The sequence below is a fragment of the Amyelois transitella genome, chromosome 25 (genome assembly GCF_032362555.1).
Source record: "Amyelois transitella isolate CPQ chromosome 25, ilAmyTran1.1, whole genome shotgun sequence".
In the NCBI taxonomy this organism is placed as follows: Eukaryota; Metazoa; Arthropoda; class Insecta; order Lepidoptera; family Pyralidae; genus Amyelois; species Amyelois transitella.
The window spans coordinates 3211687-3229126 of record NC_083528.1 but is presented as its reverse complement, the minus strand read 5'-3'; the positions used below and the strand labels follow the sequence as shown (position 1 = coordinate 3229126).

At 37.7% G+C, this 17440-nt stretch overlaps 1 protein-coding gene across 1 annotated transcript in view; it reads right to left on the bottom strand.

Moving 5' to 3' along the window:
* Window positions 1-848: 848 nt before the first annotated feature.
* LOC106138048 (IQ motif and SEC7 domain-containing protein 2) overlaps window positions 849-17440 on the bottom strand; it is a 140487-nt gene continuing 123895 nt past the window's right edge. Inside the window, exons 7-23 of the mRNA XM_060951468.1 lie at window positions 16817-17037; window positions 16105-16225; window positions 15510-15639; window positions 14779-14875; window positions 14262-14412; window positions 13605-13752; window positions 13169-13342; window positions 11863-12080; window positions 10855-11035; window positions 10107-10316; window positions 9518-9655; window positions 8677-8803; window positions 7868-8068; window positions 7001-7079; window positions 6145-6275; window positions 5774-5914; window positions 849-5322 (exon numbers count right to left, since the gene is read on the bottom strand). Coding sequence (XP_060807451.1) covers window positions 5219-5322; window positions 5774-5914; window positions 6145-6275; window positions 7001-7079; window positions 7868-8068; window positions 8677-8803; window positions 9518-9655; window positions 10107-10316; window positions 10855-11035; window positions 11863-12080; window positions 13169-13342; window positions 13605-13752; window positions 14262-14412; window positions 14779-14875; window positions 15510-15639; window positions 16105-16225; window positions 16817-17037 — 2572 coding nt within the window. The 3' untranslated portion in view covers window positions 849-5218. The remainder of the gene's footprint in view (window positions 5323-5773; window positions 5915-6144; window positions 6276-7000; window positions 7080-7867; window positions 8069-8676; window positions 8804-9517; window positions 9656-10106; window positions 10317-10854; window positions 11036-11862; window positions 12081-13168; window positions 13343-13604; window positions 13753-14261; window positions 14413-14778; window positions 14876-15509; window positions 15640-16104; window positions 16226-16816; window positions 17038-17440) is intronic.

Below are 17440 nucleotides of genomic sequence, written 5' to 3'. Positions count from 1 at the left end.
TACCTGAGGTACGGTAACATCTACATAGGTAGGAAGTACTACCACATAATTATATGTCGCAGTAAGTTAATTACGTTGTATAGGTACCTTGTTATGTCCCTAGGTTACTTACTCATACATTCCTACACATAATCAAGTCTTTATCCCTTGCGGGGTAGACAGAGCCAAAAACTCGAGAATATTGAAGGGCCAAGTTCAGATTACGGCTTAATGACGGAATTGGGAACCGAAGTTAATATCTGTGCCTAGTACCTACTACTATTTATACAGGAAAAGGACCCGGGATTGGTTAAAAAGTTGTTTATTACTGTGGAAACTAACTTGATTTCTGTGACTTTGTTACTAAAGATCTTTATTTGAAAGCTAACTTTTATCGGTGGAGAGAAAACCTTATAGTGTAGGTACTTTTCTCCGAGTGTGACGAACACACTAAAGATAAAGTAGAAATTGTTTTTTTTAACCAAGTTCTTTTGTTTCTGTAATTATTTATAACCAGCGGACAATCAAGAAGCTTCTCACGATATCTAATTATGATAACAATTTCAGAATTTATGAGGGATCAGCTGAACAGCCATAGGTACAAGGATACCATTTTGCTTCGCTATAAATAGCTATCGTCATGTTTTTTGTCAAATTTTACTTTTTGTCTGAATAATACCGACTTGCTTATAGTACCTACTAGTCTGACGAGAGTAATTAACTAAGTAATAACTTTTTCAAAATTGAAACAAAAGCGAACTTGTTTTGTTATAGTTTCTTTTACATCAGTTAAGTAGTCCCTATTATTTAATGTGTTATTGAAATTACTACAGCATTGTGTGGTTTTAATTTAAATAAAACAACAGTCATCATCATGAATGTTAATTCATATTTAATAAATAAATACATTTTCATTGTTTTTTTTATTTAAATAAAACTATTGTAAGTGACTTCTGTAGCATCAACAACTTATCATACAACATACAAGGTGACGCGAACGCGCTTATTGCTTACACTAACGTATGTAACAATTATATAACTAAAGGATATATATTAGAAATGTTCTTTAATATACATACATGTTAATAAGTTAGTATGTTACAGACAAGAGTTAAATTAAACTAAAAAATATACACTTCAGAGATAGGTTTAAGAAATGGCAGAGGTACAAATTTTATTCGAAAACCCAATTGTTATACTGGAGTGGCACAAAATGGACTGTCATTTTCAGAAAGACAGTAAACAATTATTGAAATTTTACCACTTTCTTTTTTGGGTCTATCCTTACATATCAAAGTCATATCCGGAGCTCGTCAATAGCTTAAAAATATCGTTACTTTTTGGATATATTACGTACAGAAAAGTGATCGGCGCTGATACAGACGTGTGTGATCGGATCCATATATAAAGTATGCCATGATATTTGCTTTATTTCGTCTGTCCCACTAGTTCCATTGAGCTGTCCAGGGCATAGTGGGGTAGGACAAGTGTCCCAGTAGTCAAATGGGACAAGTGACACTAAAAAAGTTAGCTCAGTTTTCCCACTATGAGACATTTCAACAGGACTAGTGTGATAGACGGTTTTTTATATTCCGGACATAACAAGATACTGATGTGTGAAAATAGACCTTAATAACGTTACCTTTATAGGTTCAAGCTGAAGTTAACATCTTTATAAGATAATTTATACCAAATATATATTAAACTGTGTACTGTCAGCAAAATACACACATTTTACCCACAATGTCGATTTACAATGAACCCAAGTGGTAAATTTGAACACAAAAAATTACATCTTTGGTTTCAAGCGAAATTTACAAAAGCATTACACACAAACATAACTGACGAGCTCCGATTAATATATTTAATGCATTTTATACTCTTATGATACCTAAATTATAATGTACAAACTTAAAATTAAAAATGTTTAACAATTCATTTCTCATAAGTAGTATGGTTATCGGTAAGATAGTGTTCTATGGACTCCATATATTTTTGAACATATGATGGCAGACATAACATTACATTACATGGATTTCAATACAATTTCGCAAAAGAAGATAGGTCACATTGTCTATTTCTGATTGGTTTTAAAGTAAAAAAAAAAAACATGAATTTCTCACTTTATGTTCTTAAGTGCAAAAAAATTTATAAGACGCGATATGGAGATTTTATTTCCAAATCAAAACTTTGTTGAATGAAAATTAAGCAATGCACGCGACTCAAGATAGTAGTACTACGTATTTAAAACTGGTTTACGTTTTATATTAATCGGAACACGTCAAAACTATCACAAAATTATATTCCTAGAGAATATCGACGCATCCCGCTTGAAATACGCCCGAGAAAAAATTTACACACGACCCGGGAATAAACATCGGCCGGTTTTTCGAAGACCATGGGTCAAGTTTCTCCGCAATTGATTATACATGAAGCGACCCCAGTCTGACCTCCATGACCTTGTTATCAGGAAAACCTTACCCAGGTTGGATGAATCACCTTAATTAACCGAAATCATTAATTATTTAGTTTATAATTCAATAAAAAAAGGGAAAAACCACCAGCCCATTACCATAATTACGTAATATCGACCTTATCACACCATATAATAAAAGGGCTTAAATACAACGAAAAACGTTTATCAATTCCTTCCTTTTGTCATGCATTACAATTTTTTATAAGCATAGACGATTTTTAGTACATACCTTCTTAATTTTACTTTGAAAAGAAAAAGAGACGACACATTTGAAATAATTACATTCGTGATCGAATGTACTGCATTTCATGAAGATTATCTTCATATATAACATTTATAGAAATGGAGATTCAGTAACAGGAAAGAAATCTTGTATTTTGAATATAAGAAAGAATATGATAAAAGGTACAATTGATTACATCATCTTTGGGTACAATTATATTCCACTTTGAATAATTCATCTAATTAATTTCAATTAATTATAACAAATCTTCGTAGAATTCTTCGACAATATCTTAGTAAAGAAAAAAAAATTATTCTTCGAAATAATCTTTATTAAGTTAAGACGAAAATAAAGTCTTCGAAATCAGCTTCTTTAGTGTAAGAGGAAAGTCAGGAAACCATTCTCAATAGACGGTTTATTTCTTATCTATCTACCCACGTATCAAACAGTAGAAACAACAAGCCTACTAACCGGTAAAAAGTCAACAGTTAAGTAGTTAGTTAAATTTTAATTAGTCAACACTTTTGGCCGACCGCGATTTGTACAGGGACAAAATGGACAAATCTATAGTTAGGTAGGTATACAGTCATCTGCAAAAAACCGAACTCATAGTTTGTATGATCGGTCACGTTTCTCTGCCGTTGACTATACATGTAAGCGAGCGAGCGATCATTTTTCACTTCTTTTCAAACTATTTTTTAAATAATTTTGTTAAAATTAATCTACTTATAAAAGTTATTTCGCAGCTGACAGCTGACGCAGCTTTCTTTGCCTCGCTTGCATTGCTCGCTCGCTCGTGGGCGGTATGTCTTGCGACTTATGGCGCCATATAAAACAAATATGCGCGATATTTTCCTAGTAGTCGATAATATTAATGCCCATTTTAACAAATACTTCATTAGGTATACTCCCAAAGACAAAGGAATCCGATAATTTTCATATTCCTGCCGGTTTTCTTGTGGTTTCCGAAAAAAATAGCTCACAGATCGGCCGTCATCGTAATTATAAATACTTATAACTATTCATAGGTATACATCATGGTAATACAAGGGAAAAGAGCGGTAACATTGACAATACGAACAGATAGACAAAACAAACGTCATATATAGATCGAAAAGCAGCCTTTATCAGTCGGAAATGAATAGGACAAGGAAGATTCTTATATAGACTATATATTTTATTATTTGGACAAATGCACCAAAAGACTAGACGCCTACTTTAACGAATTTCGAGATTTTCAACTCGAAGGAGTGAACTAGCCTATTTTAAAACTCTTCAAATGACCTATAAAGCTAATAAAATTCATCAACAATAGTGAATAAATTCGTATTCATTAAATATATTTTATATTTATTACTGTGATGTAATTGTTACTATAGAAATTTTTATTGCTTTTGTGCTTGAAAAATAAATGTGATCCTACTGTTGCTCCCTATGGAATCTATCTGAAACGTATGTACAATTATTCTAAAGAAAATACGAATCCACGAACGCTAAGATAAAATTTATTAATTCCTCTATAATAAAGAAATTTAATACTTCGTGGCATCTGGTAACGTGCAACTAAATCGTCATAATCATGTATTTTTAAACCTTCCATAATCATTTTTTTATTACAGTCCTTTCCCTTTTCTCTAAGTCAATTCAGCATCAAATCAAAGTTATATGATTACTTCAAAATCCCTATATTTTGGGCAAATATACCTATATATATATTAGCCTGTTAAAATATTTATTTTTACCCAGTAAAGATCCGAACACCGACCCAAAGTTAAAGTTGTTCTATGAATTTATGTAACAAAGCCATAAGTGTTTTTGCTAGTAATTAAATATATACCAGGTGATAAGAATAAGTAAAATAAAGACATTTTAAAGACAATAAATAGATGCCTAAAAAGGCATAATCATACAAATCATCTAACTTTTTAAATCTTTTATGTTCGTGTATTCAGACCTTAACCGTCGTATAATAATAAAAAATAATTTTTATCAAAAACATATTTCCAGACATTCATATATAGAATTCATAACAGACGTCGTAAGTACGTCAATCAGCCATTCAAGTTCAAACTCTATTTGAATGATAACAAGAACTACTTTTGAAAATGGAATATCAAATCTTTCATTCGCTAATTCGTAACCCACACCGTTCTAACAAATGTCTACTCCCAAACATGGACCCACATTTCGATACTTGAGTGAAACCTTTCACAATTCATACATTTCGTTCATTCATTTGAATAAGTTATTATGATTTAATCAAGAAATGAGAACGTCATTCTGACAGATTTTGCACATGACCATATTTCAATGATAATATTTTCTGACAATTCATTTATTCAGTTGAATGACTTGATTTAAGTTAGATATCAAGAAATTACATTTTGACAAATTTTCTGTTCAGTGCAACAGGTAATGCACATTCATACACAACAAGATTTAAAATAACAATTTATCATGTGTCGTTCAAATAGATTTTCTTGGAAAATAAAGGTTTTTCCCGGTAAGGATTAATCAATACTCCGGTTAGCCAATTTGGTTTAAACCTCTGTGCTCTTTCCGACTTGTCCGTGCTTCGTATCCGGTACTCCGGAGGCGCTCAATTTTCTGATACGTCCTGGGAAAATTCCGCCGAAGAGACGACCTGCAAAGGAGATTTATAAAAAGACATATTTTATAGTCAATCTCCGCGATATTTCTTTATTATAGCTTGATTTGAATGACAACAGGACGGTAATGGAATTAAGAATAAACAAACAAGAAGTACGAGCAACAAAGCGAGAATGACATTGACAGCTGTCATTATAATAATTCCTTAGGAAATGTCTCTCACAAGTGTACATTTACAAATACATACAAATAACAACATCTTTATCCCTGAATGGGTCAGATAAAGCAAAGTATCTATTGAAAAGGCTAAAGTCAAAGTTACTAGATGCCTCGCTTTTGGCTTGGTGTCCCGTTACATGCGTAATTCTGTATGTCATAGCACTTCATTGTGCAATAGTGGTTTCTTTTTTAATTTACTCTCTCTGGCACGCCCGGAAGTAGTTCAAAAGGGAAAGAGAATAAAAAAAGTACAATCGGTAATGTACCTGGTGACCGCTGGTCTGTGGGGTGTCTGGGTGAAGTGGCGTGCAGAGCGTTGCGGCTCCCTTGCTGGAAGGACACCGACATCCCGCTGTCCAGGGAGCCCACTGATCCTCGCCGCTGTAGGCGTTCAGCTGCTAATGCCACTGTTAAAAAAATAATGGTTGAATGATAAAAAATTGTCAATATATTCAACGTAAATCTCATCATCCGAGATGCAAACTGAATTATTTTAGTAACTAGTCTAGTACCTAACTAGTCCTAGTGATGTTATAGTCCTTGTGGCAAATTTCATCAAAAACATATAAAAATTGCGGGTGAAACAGGCGGTAGTTTTAATATTTTAGATCAACAATAATAATAATATGATAGGTACCAGGATCGTTGATGTCGACGAGCGAGTTGGAGAGCACGTTCCGCTTGATGATGGTGGTGGGCGGCGGGTGGTGCGCCGGCCGCGGCGGGGCCGCCGGTGCCGGGCACGACGGCGGCGGGGGCACCACCACGCTGCGAGTGGGGAAATAAAATACAGTTTTATATATAATCACGTCTATATCGCTTGCGGGGTATTAGGTAGACAGTCTTTGAAAAGACTGATAGGCCACGTTCAGCTGTTTGCCTTAATGACAGAATTGAAATTAATAAAGTGACAGGTTACTAGCCCGTCGCCTAAAAAAAGGATACAAAGTTTATAACCTATCCCTTACGCTGACGCTTTGGAAGCGGCAGTAAACCTTGTTTTAAGTAATTTATTTGACGTCAACCAATGTTGTGAAACCAAAAGATATGACAATTATTAAGCGATATGAAGTATCCTATAATAACGAATATTTTTTTTTAACTTAGTCAAATATTATTATGGAGTTATAACATGCATTAGTATTAAACAAGTACTTCATTATGTTAGTTGCATCTTCACATATCCGAAAAGTAGCCCGAGGTACGGCATGATCATGATTCTGAATTGTTTTTAAAAGCAGCGACTCCCCTGCTGACCTTAACAACTTTTGCATTAAACCTAATCACTAATGGATCATGGTTTAGTCCATTTCCCTGAATGTGCAGGTTTCATCACATTTTCCCTTAACGTAAAAAGTATCAGCTAATAGCAATCAAACTAAGAAACACCTCTGTTTAAAAGTTATCAATTAAGTTTATGGCGTTTAATACATCGGTAATATTTTCCCTTTCATATTCCACACAATTTGATTTCAATTTATTTGTATGCTTACCCATGCATATGCACGTGGTCCATGCACTGCTGATGGTCAATCTCCACGTCAGCCACACCGCTGTCTCTATTCTCCATCACTGAAACAATTAATAAATTGGTCGAGTTAATGAAAATCGTTTATTTGTTTTGATTGACAGCGCCAAATATAATCCGAATTAGACATCTCCGTAAAATATGGCACACATGATGTGTATTTGTTATGTTTCAGTTGCCTCTGACCACTGATGAAGCTATGAAACTTCAATCTAGGCAGAAATGGTCTGATAAATACAATTTGACATCTTACTTCTATTTTATCCTGTGCCCCTCCCCTTGCCCCTGTTAAGTTCCCCCTCGATTCTCATGGCTTCCATCTCGTCCATTTCGATGCTCTAGCGCAGGTCCCCCGCAAACTTGCAGCAGTCTTATAGACATACCAGGAAGAAACTTCCTTATTAAGCAGAAAGGATTTGGTAGTGATAATATAACATCTTACCTCCCCTATTATTCCCTGTGCCCCTCCCCTTGCCCCTGTTAAGTTCCCCCTCGATCCTCATGGCTTCCATCTCGTCCATTTCGGCGATGCTCTCGCGCAGGTCCTCCGCAAACTTGCAGCAGTCTTATAGACATACCAGGAAGAAACTTCCTTATCAAGCAGAGAGGATTTGGTAGTGATAATATAACATCTTACCTCCCATATTATTCCCTGTGCCCCTCCCCTTGCCCCTGTTAAGTTCCCCCTCGATCCTTATGGCTTCCATCTCGTCCATTTCGGCGATGCTCTCGCGCAGATCCCCCGCAAACTTGCAGCGGTCTTAAAGACATACCAGGAAGAAACTTCCTTATCAAGCAGAGAGGATTTGGTAGTGATAATATAACACCTTACCTCCCCTATTATTCCCTGTGCCCCTCCCCTTGCCCCTGTTAAGTTCCCCCTCGATCCTCATGGCCTCCATCTCGTCCATTTCGGCGATGCTCTCGCGCAGGTCCTCCGCGAACTTGCAGCGGTCGTGCTCGTTGCGAGCGTTGAAGGTCGCCAGGCGGCGGCCGTCCACGCGGCGCGAGAGACGAATGCCGAATGGATAATCTGAAATTATATTTATCTTTAATTTAACTTTATTGCAAAAAAATTATGTACGAGTATAATTATTCCTAATGCCATGACTTGCGTAATTGCATGATTTGGTTATTAACGATAACAGGCTAATATAAAGGTAAATATGTTTGAGAAACGTCTAACCCAAACGAGAAACTTGCTGTGAAATTACCTATAGGAAAACTGGGTTTCGTATCTACTCTACCTAATTCGAGTATGCAATGTAATCGCGTTTACGATAGAGGGCGGGAAGACTTTTACTTGACCGACTTTCACAATTTGCATACGAAATATTTAAACTGTCCGGTATTTTTTTGTTATAAAAAGTTATATCCACCACTCCATCTCTTTCCCACGGATGTCGTAAAAGTCGACTAAGGGATAGGCTTATAAACTTGGGATTCCTCTTTTAGGCGATGGGCTAGCAACCTATCACTATTTGAATCTCTATTCCAGCCAAACAGCTGAGCGTGGCCTATCAGTCTTTTCAAGACTGGTGGCTCAGTCTACCCCGCTAGGGATATAGACGTGATCATATGTATGTAAAAAGTTATATATAAAATTATATACAATATTGGAGATGAATAACGGACACTCACGTGGCACGGCGAACAAGTTGACCGACATGCCGCACAGCGGGAACGACTGCCGGAACGTGTACGTGACAGAGGACTTCTTCTTGCTGAAGATCTTCGTGATCACCAGCAGGTCGTTGAAGAGGAACACCTGAGAAAAAATGGTTGATGGTTTGAATTAGGTAATTCTTTAAACAGTATAATGAGAAATGAAATTTTTCTGATTGGCCTGGAACTTGGATGTGACTATGTATATACATACATCTTTATTATAATAGTATCGTTGAGTTTGATACAAGTCTCGAAATTACTTTGAGGCTGACTCATATCGGTGTAAATCGTATCGTATAAATTTGATTTAAAAAAAACAGTACTTATACATAAGCCTATACGATTCTGATGTTTATTTTTGTTAGACTTCATTATTTGGTCGGGTTCGAAACTGCGCGCATCCAAAATGTTCCTGCGACTTTAAACTTTGTTACAGTCCAGTATACACAGATTTTACGGCTAAATTCCTTACGAAGTAGACAGAGCTAAAAGTTACAATACTCGAATGTGACGTTTGGATTATGTCTTTGAAAATGAAATGAAAATCTAATATTATTGATTCATAGATAGTAACAGGTTGCTAGTCCATTGCCTTTAAGAAGGATCCCATTTTATTAACTTTTCCTTTAATTGACTTTCACAAGCTACACGGGAAGAAATGCAACTGGCACACAGTGTTTTATTTAACTTTGCGCCTATTCCCTTAGTCGCCTTATACCTCATCCATGGAACAGTGATAGAGCGGTCCTATTTCATACAGCCGGTAACCACACGGCACATCCAATATGTATTGATTGATTGTCTAATAACATACCTCTCTCTGATGTACTCCAGGCCTCTCCTTCTTGTGTATGTCGGGTATTTCATAGAGACGACAGTAACAGACCAGCCTTCTGTGTGGTAGAGCCAAGTGGGGCTTCTTACCCACTATTGTGGCCTGGACTTTCATCACCTGCAAATAGAATAGGCAAAATTTATGGACAATTTGGCATATGAATACACTTGAACATAAGGCTGCAACAATTAATCGAGAAGAATAAATTACAATTCTATATAATATTGTTCATCTTGAGAGATTAAGTCTCAATATATTATAAAGTCATAGATTATTTTTTTTTACAGCGCCCTCTTCCTAACATTAAGCTGGAATCACCGGGAAATTGGAAACATTTTTTTATGGTAGAGAAATATTCGTCCAAGATTTAGATTCAATTTCTCTATCTATAATTGTCAATAAATTGACGTCCTGTAAAAATGCTGCAGTGTACTTTGTTCCACCGCTTCTTCTTCACATGCGCTTGGGAAATGGTAGTAGATATAATTAGATTTAAATGACGTGACGTCACTTAGTGATACCTTGTATCCAATTTTGAAAATAAATCTCTTCTGTTCTATTCTATTACCTGAGTAACATGGTCGCTGCCGGGTCTAAACTCGCTGGACTTGACCCTCTCGTATATGCCGGCCAGCATATCCCGGTCTATGTCACCGCAGTCGTCTATACCGCGGAGGTTGCGTACGAAATCGTCGAGAGACATCCGCGCCTCGGGCTTCAAGTTGGGAGTGTGGAGGTCGGTGTTCAACATTATTATGGCGAACGCCAGCACGAATATCTGGAATTGAAGAATAGTTAAAATGCAACAGTTTATCGTATTAATGTATCGAAATTTTATCTTTTGGACGAGGATTTCGTAATTGTGAATAAGAAATTAGGAATAATCCGCATTTGACAAGATATTTTCATAGGTAAGTATTTACATAAAAATATATAAGATAATGGTCGCTACCTTAGCGGAGTCGGTCCCGGCTCGCTTTACGCATCAGTGTAAAAACCTCATATTATGACCAAAACCATATAGTGCCAATGCCATCCGCATTTGTAGAGAGTTGAGCAAACTAGGCTGCAGTCTTCTTATTTTTTTATTTACATTCCGATAAGTCTCTTCACAAATCGTCAACCAGTCTCAAAATTTTCTGCGATTCTACTGACATTTATTAATTTTCTAATTTGAATAAAGTCTTTAAAGTAACCGACCAAACTCACAGTATCGCTTAGCAAAAGCCTCTATTAATCTTTCCATCTTCTGTTTTGTGTAAAAGTCTTCTAATTTTAAACATCAAAATTTCAACATAAAACATTTCCAAACCCACCGTATCTTGCGTGCGAAGTCTCTGCACGAAGTCTGTGTTACACACGCAGTATCGCCTCGCGAAGGCCTCGACCAATCTCTCTATCTTCTGCGCTTCGCCCGGCAGCCGGAAGTGCGCCTGGTACCGGCGGAGCGCCACGTCCACAGCCATGCCGGAGAGGTCCAGCTCGTTCACGAAACACCTGGAATATGAATTGAACATATTTAATTGATACATACATACATACACAAAATCACGCCTCATTCCCGGAGGGGTAGGCAGAAACTACCTCTTTCCACTTGCCACGATCTCTGCATATTTCCTTCGCTTCATCCACATTCATAACTCTCTTCATGCAAGCTAACTAATTTACTTATATTTAATTTAATTACTATTGTGCCGTGCGGTTCAAAGGTACCGATACAAAAAAAGAATAGGATCACTCCATTTTTTTTCCATGGATGTCGTAAAAAGCGGCTAAGGGATAGGCTTAGAAACTTGGGATTCTTTTTTTAGGCTTAGGGCTAGCAACCTGTCACTATTTGGATCTCAATTCTATCATTAAGCCAAATAGCTGAACGTGGCCATTCAGTCTTTTCAAGACTGTTGGCTCTGTCTACCCCACAAGGGATATAGACGTTATGTATGTATATTAATTAATAACACGTTATAAAATACGAGTATTAATAGAATCCAAAACTTTCAAGTGTAATTGTGTCTCCTTAAATTGAGTTATTATCAAAGCTCTGACAACACAGCATCGATTGAACCGTGCGTGGCAGAAATCAATGTAAGAACTTTGGTGCGTAACGAACAAATTACGACATAACATGTGATTTATAATTGAACAAAAAAAACTGGTTTTAAATATTAAAAAGTATTCGGAAACACTAATATAATTTTTAGAAAACCGATCTTTTAAGAAATCAGCTTACCATTGCCATAGATGCATTGATAAGAGAGAGAGAGAATAACGTGAAATTCCTAAATCTTGTGAAAAATTTATTAATAATCTTAAATGATACTAACTCCAAAACAGCCATATTGAAGGGGTTCTGCAGATTCCCCAGATATTCCCCTATCATCTGCTTGCTCAGGCCCTTCCTCGTGATGAGGAACCTGGCGACACCTCGCGGGGAATTCTCCAGGAACCCTCGCGAGATCAGGTAAGCGATGCCTCGCTCAGGCTTCTTGTTGAAGAGGTTCAGGCCGACGCGGTATTGACGCTTGCGCACCGTTTCTGATACCTGAAAAAAGAAAAATTGTTTAAAACGGCGTTTTTGTTTTTTTTTTTTTTTTTCATCATCATCAATTTTTTAACATCCAAGACCCAGGCCAATCAGAGAAAGGTCGTTGCTCATCATGCCCTGGCCGGGATTCGAACCCGGGACCTCCGGTGTCACAGACAAGCGCACTACCGCTGCGCCACAGAGGCCGTCAATTTTGGCTGAACATATAACATTTTATCACGTCTTTCCCTTACGGGGTCAGACAGAGCCTACAGTATGAAAAAGACTGAAAGACCATGTTCATTTGTATAGGTAAATGATGGAACTGGAATTAAAATAGCGACAGGTAACTTCCTTATCACAATACTTAGCGACCTAGTGGTCAGTTGGTTTGAAAGCAGTACCTCTAAGAAAGCAATTGAAGAAAATACATTCAAATGATGATGATGTAATTACTCGACTCTTTTTCCTGAACGCTGGTCAAAGCCCGACTGCTCTCTAATTAGGACAAATGCTTAAGAGGAAGATAATGACTGTGAGTATTTGGTAAAGTATATTACAGATGTGTGCTGATTCAAGATGTCTGCTACCTCTATAGTTGGTCAGCGTTAATCTTTCTGATGATGTTGCGCGCCATCTATTTTAATCAATGAATAACACTAAAAAGCACCTCGATGTGCTATTTTGGCGGGCAGCATTTAGTACCCAAGGCAACAACTAGATGGCGTTATATTATATATTTGTAAAATCTGACATTTGCAATTTACTTTCTTCCACAGGTCCACCTGGACCTTTTTCAGGAACTTAGCTCTTCGCAGGACTTCAATGTCATTTAAAGATTAAACACATTATTGTTAACTAGTTAATAAGAACATTTTTGTGAAGAGCAAATAAACGTTATTAATTAAACGTTAAACGTTATTCCTTTTTCCGAATATACATCAGCACGCAGTATGCATTTTTTTATTTTAATTCCAAAGTATACGTCCAGTAGAAGCGTAGACAGATGTCGTTGTACTCCGAATATACATCAGCACGCAGTATGAATTCTTTTATTTTAATTCCAAAGTAGAAGCGGAGACAGATGACGTTGTACACAAAGTTACCTTGGGCGGCTGCTGGATCTGGACGTGGTCGTGGCGCGGCTGGCAGCAGGCGTCGTAGTAGGGCGGCGCGTCCTGCCGCTTCCACACGGCGTAGCGCTCGGCGCCCTCCAGCGCGGGGCCCGACGCCGAGCGCTGGTGCTGGAAGTGCTGCTCCGCTATGTGCACGTGAGGCTCCTGGAACGGTTACATTTCATTCACTCATTACAGACCAAAGTAATTCGATTGTCAAAATTTTTTTACATTCGTTTCTTTTCTGTACATTTTAAAAGGGTGTGTAAGAGTACAAATATGTTAAATCTTTGAGGTACATATTAATAGGTTAATACATATATATATCGTATGATGAAAGGAAACATGTAGTCTCTACCTACCCCTCCGGAAAAAAAGGTATGATTTTATGTATGTATGTATATGTGTATCTCTATTATCTTCTCACCGGAGCTCTCGGCTGATAAGGCTGGTGGTAATGGTGGCGGTGTTCCTGTGACGAGGAAGACGATGACGACTGCACTGAAGACATTGACCCCCCGCGCACCACCGCACCCCCGCATTCCGCCCGGCGGAGGGACACTGGGCTTTCCGCGCTGAAAGACAATATTTTCCATGAGTTGTGAGAAGGAGAACCTTTAAGAGGTAAAAAAAGCTTGTCAGAAATAAACAGAGTTGGTGCATGGGTGATGGAGTGGCTGTGGTACATACTTATAAGCTGAAAGGTACAGAGTTTAAATTCGTTGCTTAAGTATCAATGCTTCGTTTTAATGAACATGTTGAGAATGTATTGTGCAGGATTTCACACACATTTTTTTCCACTTTTGTGTAAATTTTTGCGCACTTGGTAAAATTTCTCTTGTTGAAATGTTAAAGATCCGGGTCGAGCCAAACGCAACAGGGACAAGTGAAAGATTTATGATACTGTAATTAAAACTGCCATTTACTAAATGGATAACCAACTTATGAAACAATCCATTCGCCATTTATTCTCGTCGTAAGATAAGTAATTTTGGACCATATTTAACTAAAAACTATTTATTGATTTAACATGACATCATTAAAGTTTCTAAAAAAAAGCCTATACCTTCAAAATGTAACATACTTAAGTGTAATAGAACTGGTTCTCTTGGGTACTTCTGGTGGAAGTCTCCTGGCGTTGGCGGCCTGTATGGCGGCCAGTTGCTGCTGCTGCCTCGCCGTAGGAGACGATATGGGTTTCCCGCCCGAAGACAAGAGGTTGCCGTAGATTGGACCTAGATTTAAAAAGTGTATGTAAAATTAAGTAGGAGTAAGGATCATGGTTTTCATGGAGGAAATTTCTTTGAAATTAACTTTTATACGGTTTCAAACGATACATCAAATTAAACAGTATACCAACGTTTCAAATTTAAAAACGTATTGGGTTCGATTAGCTATATATAATATTTTGCCCTTCCTTTTTCCCTTCGAAAACATTTTTTGTTGTAATTAATATTCATTCTAGCGAACATACAAGGCAGATATCACACATTAAATTAATAAAAAAAAATGGTGGCAGTTAGGCCGACAATTGCTCAATACTGGGATGGCTTACTCTCATCATTAAAACTATAGGTATATGAAAGCACTTTTATCATTACCTGTATTGTTCAGCAACTGATGGTTATGTAGAGATTCATTGTGCGAAGAGGACGTCGATATGTTGGTCACGGACCCGCTGACAGAGCAGCCGCACACCTGTAGCGTAGGTAATAGAGTCTATTATTGATTGATCTTGCGACCTTGCGAGAAAAATGTTTCGCTAAGATATCACCATCTCGTACTTCTGGCGTTTGTTGTACCTATGGAGGAACCCAGGTTATGTTTATCGTCACGATCTTGGATTGAATCAGTGAGACTACAGTTATACATACATATATATATAATCACGTCTATTTCCCTTGCGGGGTAGACAGAGCCTACAGTCTTGTAAATACTGATAGGCCACCTTCAGCTATTTGGCTTTAAGATAGGATTGAGATTCAAATAGTGACAGGTTGCTAGCCCATCGCTTAGTCGCCTTTTACGACATCCATGGGAAAGAGATGGAGTGGTCCTATTCTTTTTTGTATTGGTGCAGGGAACCACACGGCACCTACAGGAGACTACAGTTATATATAAAAATTAGTAAGTTCACTGGTGCAAATGGTTTGAAGTCCTCCAGACTTGTGTATGCCAGTACGTATAGAATAGTAATAGACACTATATCTGTAGGAAAATTCACACAGTAGCCGATAAGACGACTTAATTAAGATTGGCGGAAAAAGGTAATCATTAGGATTGTCCTGGGCTTCATGAGGCTGAAATGATGATAACAATATGATTGACGTACCCCACTATCAGCATCGCCGCGATGGAGATGGGGCATGTCCTGGGCAATCATGTGGATCTGATGGGCCGAATGCTGGACCCTGGCCACCATGGCTTCCACGTCGTTTTGAGCGTCCAATTGTAGGTGATTGCTGTGGTGATAAAATTTTATTAAAATTATAGTAGTGGAAGAAATTATTTTTTACGAAAATGATAAAATTCAAATTCAAAATTTTTATTCATTATTATAGGATACTTCATATCGCTTAATAATTGTCAAAACGTATGGTTTAACAACATTGGTTGACGTCAAATAAATTATTTAAAACTAAGTTTACTGCCGCTTCCAAGGCGTCAGTGCAGAAGAAGCGGTAACAAACTGCACTGTAGCATTTTCTACAACAACGTCAACTTCACAATATCAAACGGTCTCCACACCGGCTGGTGCATCCTCTCTTGGAAGGACTTCGGGATCTGCCTGTGATGGAGACTCAAGATGGAGGAGTGAGTTAGTGAGAGAAGTACACGAAACCTCCTCATGAACATGACAACAGAAGAATCTAACCCAGTTTGGATCATAGCAAGAGCATCTTAAGAGAGGAAACGGTAAGACTGACCTTATGTCCATATCATGTCTCTCTCGCAGCGACATGGACCGCATTGGTCTGGTGAGAGCCATCATCTTCTCCTGACCAGCGGGGCTCTTCTGCATTTTTGTGTTTGCGTAGATATCCGTACCTGAAATAATACCAGCACAATCGTTAGGAATCATCGTGAGGCAACCTGCACATTTAGGCAACTGGATGTGTAACCATCGATCCAATACGGTTTAGGTTCCAATGCAAAGGTTGCGGACGTCAACGGGAGTCGCTTTGTTTAAAAACCTGACTCATCCAATAAAGGATCCATGGTCAAAGGTATACTCCGGGCTTTACTCCAGAGTGGTGAGAATACAAACGGGAATAAAGCCAAGAGAAAGAAGAATTGTTAGGAACCAGAAGAAAAGAAACCTGCGTTCGAAAATACTTGAAAGGGAAAAAGTGTCTAAAAATTATGTCGTCAATTTCCAAATTTTCTCCCTTCTATCGTCAAGAAGATTTGAAAATTGTAAGATTTGGCAGTGGCAATTTTAAAGATAATAAATAAATGGGTGTTTATAATTATTAACATTTTTGATGTTCCAGTCCGGTGGACCCAATAGACCCTGAAACAGCGGCGAAGGGTGCAACTGAAAAGTCCCAAAAATAACATTAATTCAATCCAAACTAGAAGAAAACTTCCCCCCAGACAACTGGATACGTTTAGAGAAAAACGCCACAATATTCTTACCATTGACTAGTTGGCCATGATCAGACCCGTCCTGCATCCTCCTGTTGGTGGAATCGGCCGCCTTCGCCATGGCGGTGATGGCACTAAACTTCTTCAACAGCTGTCGCCTCCTGAACGCCCGTTGGATGGTGACCGCCGCCCTCCGAGCCCTCAAGCCTCCGTACCTCCTCTCTAGGATCTCAACTTGCTTGTCCAGTAAGTCTTGGGACATTTCATAACGGCTGGAAGGGTTAGAGTCATTGATAAATAAGTTAAAAAAGTTTAAGATTACGATAGGGTTAGGATTTCAAACAACTGTGCAATAATCCAGGGTCGATTTAATACGGGTAAGTTAATAAGTTACATATCTCATCTTCCATTTCTTTCTTACTTCGCGGTAAACCTTGAAGATAAAAAGAAAAGGATGGAGAATTCATATAATTATTCCTTTTCTTAGGTTAATTTTTATATTTGTATAGTAATGTGCGGGACTCCATTAGGAACAATTTACTACAAAGTAAAGGGTACTTGTATGTTAATTTTGTTTAGATTACATGATCGCTCCAAAGACTACGCCGTTCACTTCTAATCAAATTTTCATCATAAAACAATTTTCAATTTGAACACATGCTTACAAATTATAAA